Source organism: Schistosoma mansoni, chromosome W (genome assembly GCF_000237925.1).
Source record: "Schistosoma mansoni strain Puerto Rico chromosome W, complete genome".
In the NCBI taxonomy this organism is placed as follows: domain Eukaryota; kingdom Metazoa; phylum Platyhelminthes; class Trematoda; order Strigeidida; family Schistosomatidae; genus Schistosoma; species Schistosoma mansoni.
The window spans coordinates 95,037-100,600 of NC_031502.1; the positions used below are offsets into that span (position 1 = coordinate 95,037).

Sequence of the window (5,564 nt, forward strand, 5' to 3'; positions counted from 1 at the left end):
TAATATGATGATATGCACATGGTAACAACAAAAAACAAATGATATTCATTTAAAGTTACTTACTGACTTCTTCTTCTTCGTCTTGTTCTTCTTCTTTTTGTTTCTCCTTAAATATGATACAAATGGTCAGGAATTTTAAATCAAATAAAAAGTGATTTGAGTAGTATACTGAGCAGTAGAAGGCTAAATAAGTAGTATATATATATATAAGTATGTAAACATTTGTGGGTTTTTGTTTTGATGTACATTTAAAGTAAGTAGTGCACAGCCTAAATTGTATAGAGAATATATGTTTCTTCAGAAAGAAAGAAAGAAAGAAGAAAAGGTATATAAGCGTAATTTTATTTACCTAGGAAAAAAAAGAATATAAACAATGATAGAAAACAGTAAGCCATTGTAAATGGGAAAAGATTGTACATTGTATACAATGTGCTAGTCACACATAAACACACACATACACCCATACATATATACACAATATAGCAACGATGGTGAGGATGGTGATAATGATGACGATGATGGTGATTAGCACAGAGTAAGTAGTAAAACATGCACATTAAATACACAAAAGAAATAAATCAATATGAAGACAGAAACAAGAAAGTTGAACAGAATGTCATATAATCATTAAGAAAAGTGTAAATACTACTGCAATATAAGTAGTAGTACTAGTAGTGGTAATATTAGTAGTAATCACAGTACAGCAAACAAAACAGAAGATTATTTAATATCACCATTCATTATATACGAAGAATGATATGATTATTTAAATAATGAAGTAATCAGTAATATAGACAGTTTTCTTCTTTTTTTTGCTTGTTTGTTTCGAACTCTTCAAATGAAAAGGATAATCATCATTAAAAGAAAATTAGTGTGTATACGCACACACAGTCAGTCAGTCAGCTACAACGTAGGACCAGGCACATATATGCATCGGTCCAAGTTACCATACCTCGTTAGCACAACAAGATGAACACACACACACACACCTATTATACACTCAAAATTGAATCATAATGATAGAATAATTGGTTGTTTTTTTTGTTTCATGTTTCCACCACAACTAAATCACATATCAATTGCATGTTGTGTTGGTCGAATAAAATATAATGAATTAGGTTTAGATGAATGTTCCAATAGATGATCAATGGATGATTTAGATAAATTTGATTGGTATGAAAATTTATTCATTATTTCAATAGATGGATTAGTATTTTTTAAAGATTTGGATACAATTGGATTAGTAGAATATTCAATCTAAAAAGTAAAACAAAAACGAGAAAATTAGAGAAAACAGATAAACTTCAATGAATAAATAATGAATAACTGTTATATCTGTAAGGACGGCCCGTCGGTAGACTCTAAGAAGCCCAGGAAGAGCCGCAGACATTCCATCCAATCAGGGCTAGGGGAATGTTCTAGAAATGCCAACGTGGAGCTTCTCCATTGGATGGATTAGTTTGATACCTATGTGCTTATTGGTTGACCTAAATGATAATTTACTTTCAGCCAAAAACTATAAATACACGAGATTTCTGTGCTATATTTTGACACTGTTCGGGGCAATAAACTTCCTGCTTACCAGTTTTTGTCTTCTCTCTTTTGCGACGTTTGCGGGTTCTATCGTTCAAGTAGTCAAGTAGTTCGCGGCATATTAAGAATCAAGGCTCTAGATATAACAACTGGCGACGGGTTAATTTATCAAGATGTCTATTACCTTTGACCAATTTGAAGTTTATCTAGAGCGCCATGAAAAACGGCTTGAACAATTCCAGATGCGCATACTCGAAAAACTAACCCAGCAGATGAACCTCAATAAGAATGGACTTACAGATGTTTCTGCCAAATCGCATGCTGATTGTATCATTGATTCCATTCACGAATTTCATTTTGATGGTGTTGCTGGTGTAACATTCGAATCTTGGTACAAGAAATATGAAGATGTATTTAATGTCGACCTAGAAACTTTTGATGATGCCGCCAAGGTCAGGGTGCTACTACGAAAGCTGGGTACCATTGAACATGAACGATATACTAATTACATTCTGCCCAAGAACCCAAGAGACATTTCATTCGAAGAAACAGTTAAAATTTTGTCGCAAATTTTTGGTGAACAGTCTTCCTTGTTCAATATTCGATATCAGTGCTTGAAAATAGTAAAAGCCGGCAATGATGACTGGGTGCAACATGCTAGCATAATAAATCGCGAATGTGAGCGCTTTAAACTATCAGCAATGACAGAAGACCAATTCAAATGTCTTGTTTTCGTATGCAGCTTACAATCTTCAGAAGACGCCGACATTAGAACCAGAATTCTAAGCAAAATTGAACAGTGCCCAAATATCACCCTTCAAGAGGTGACTACTGAATGTCAGCATCTGGTGAACTTGAAGCATGACACTTCAATGGTAGAAAATAATGGTCGACTACCTTATGTACAGGCAGTAAGTGGGAAGAAAGATTCCTATATGCAAAAGCAGAACACAACCATTAAGAAGCCTCCATCCGCATGTTGGTTTTGCGGAGAGCTGCATTACAAAAGGTTCTGCCCATACAAAAACTACCGGTGCACTAGATGTCAGCTCAAAGGACATAAAGAAACATGTTGTAAGAAGAAGATGCACCGTCGCTCATCGAGTGTTCATTACCGAAGACGTAAAAATTGTTCATCAACCAATAGAATAATGGTAGCACATACCAGCACAGAACATAATCGAAGAAAATATGTGACCTTAGAGATTAATGGACGCCGTGCCCGTCTACAGCTTGACACTGCTTCAGATATTTCACTTATCAGCCGCAAAACATGGAGTCATATTGGCAAACCCTCGGTGCTCCCTACAACCCAGTTAGCACACAGTGCATCTGGAGGAAAGTTAAATATTGCTGGAGAGATATGCTGCCCAGTTAAAAAAGGGAATGTACAGAAGAATGTGAAAGTATATCTCACTGAAAGCCCAGGACTAGATTTGCTTGGTCTTGACCTAATAGAAATGTTGCAGTTGGCTAACCAGCCAATTAATCATATATGTAGTCCGGTGAGATCTGATGCACTCTCAAGGTTGATCGGTCCCCAGGCAAAACATGGAGAAGATGTACTCATTGCCGCAGGAGAAGGTGAATCAGAAGTTCAGGCAAAGAACCCATGGATATTTGAAAAAAAATCGCCACCCAAGAAAAGAAGAAAACCTGTACAAGAGTATCAGACGAACGACCGCGGCGAAAAGGTACTTGTAAAGTATCAAGACGGTCAGAAATGGGAACCAGGTGTCATAGTACGGCGTATCGGGGAAGTACTTTATTTAGTCCGTGGAAGGGACGGAAAATGTACCAGACATATGAATCAGATAAAAAGGGATCATAGGACAGCAGCAGTAGACACACAAGTACCGTTCCACATTCTGGTGGAGAAAGGCCCGAAAGAAGGCCGCAACCAACGACTAGAAAAACTTAAGAGTGAGAGCGCGCAGCCAATAAGGGTGATGAACAGAAAAACGAGAACAACAACAATGCTTCAAGAAAATCCAAAAAGAAATTCATACGTCACAGACTTCAAAGGGGGAGGTGTAAGGACGGCCCGTCGGTAGACTCTAAGAAGCCCAGGAAGAGCCGCAGACATTCCATCCAATCAGGGCTAGGGGAATGTTCTAGAAATGCCAACGTGGAGCTTCTCCATTGGATGGATTAGTTTGATACCTATGTGCTTATTGGTTGACCTAAATGATAATTTACTTTCAGCCAAAAACTATAAATACACGAGATTTCTGTGCTATATTTTGACACTGTTCGGGGCAATAAACTTCCTGCTTACCAGTTTTTGTCTTCTCTCTTTTGCGACGTTTGCGGGTTCTATCGTTCAAGTAGTCAAGTAGTTCGCGGCATATTAAGAATCAAGGCTCTAGATATAACAATATCCCGTGAAGATTTAGAAATGGTAACTTCTGAGGACTGTTTATGGACCAATGTGATATGTACATTTCCTATTGTATAATATCTATGTAACTTAACTATTCATATTCATGTTCCTTTTATTATAAGCTTTATTCTGACCCATAGACTATTATTATATGATGTATCATTCTTGAGTTATCCCTAGGTTCATAAATTACTGTTCCCCTCTATTCACAGTCAAATTTGGCTAAATATTGTACACATATTGTTTCCTATTTTATGGTACGATGTGGTCAGTTTGTTTGGCATATAAACTCAGTATGTTTGTGAATAATGATTCATATTGCAGAAGCTGTTATTGGTGTTCTGGACTTAACTGGCTGGGTTAGGCAGAAAGCAGGACTGATAAATACTCAAGACTGTTCATACGGTTTTTTGTGTATCATTGCTCTGATCGATAATTCATTCCTCTCTCATTGGCGGGAATCAGCACATTCATATATATCAACTGGGCAAGAAAGCACGCAATCGATATAACAGTAACAGAAAAATTATATAAATTCAGAATAATAAAGAAAACATGTTCTTACTATGAGATGATATTATAAAGATTTTTGGAATGTCACAGTTTATATCACGAATTGATCTTCAGTTAAACAACCGATGAAAATCAGAAAGCACTGAACATTTGTTTAATTCTAGTGCAGAACTCCTTAGCAATGCTTATATGTATTCCGAATGGGGATCGACACCAGGATTTTTAAGTCTTGTGATGAACGCTTAATATTTAGACCTCTCAGCTGTCATTCAATGGTGCACATTGCTAACTCCAATCACTGTGTGACCATCAACCATTATTGTTGATAATATTTATCTCATGACTGACATGGCTGGACTTCATTGGTTGCGTCTTTATACTAGAACCCCTGGAATTACCTTTCAAAGTTATTTACCAGTAAGTATAAATTGATCCTGATTGCAGAATGTTGCATAGTTTTTTATTGAGTCTCTTACCAGGATTAAGAAAAATTCTAGTGCTTCGTGGTTTCCAGTGCTTGTCTAAGATAAATTCGTGATGTGAACTATCAAGAACATACTTTCGATAATGTTACATAGAGAGGGTGTAGATGAAATAGCTCATTTACCAAGCAAAAAAAGGACTTTGTACTCAACCTTAAGAGTCACATGGGTTGTGTTTTGATTAAGCAATACTAATCAGTTAACTAGATTGTAGATGGGATGAGATTTGAACCACTGGCTTGATAGTTGAAAGGTGACTTCTGTAACTGATGAAACAACACTTGACAGTACTTATATTTACTGAACACAAACAGCATAATCTATAATATTGAGTGATTACCAAAATGAACCTTATGAAGTGTGAAAAATTAGGAATTACAAAAATGATAATACGAAAGATCCAATACGATCATTTTTGAACAGAATCAAAACTTGGGTTGATAGGTTGTTATTGCCTTTTTCATGCATAAATTTCTGATTCTTAAACACTTTTGGTCGATTTGTGTAACACTTAAGATAACATTGGAGGACAGTTCAAATGAGACTATGTAACCAGAGTTAATAAAGTGTTCAAGGTACGACCTATTAATTTGCTTATACTCTTTTTCTATTAGCCAGACTAAGTGATGCATTTGATAATAGTACATTATTTC

At 36.1% G+C, this 5,564-nt stretch overlaps 1 protein-coding gene across 1 annotated transcript in view; it reads right to left on the reverse strand.

Moving 5' to 3' along the window:
• Positions 1-1,068: 1,068 nt before the first annotated feature.
• Positions 1,069-5,564, reverse strand: part of Smp_097820 (serine/threonine kinase) — a gene marked incomplete at both ends in the record, with an annotated part of 25,148 nt that continues 20,652 nt past the window's right edge. Inside the window, one exon of the mRNA XM_018799850.1 lies at positions 1,069-1,257. Coding sequence (XP_018653722.1) covers positions 1,069-1,257 — 189 coding nt within the window. The remainder of the gene's footprint in view (positions 1,258-5,564) is intronic.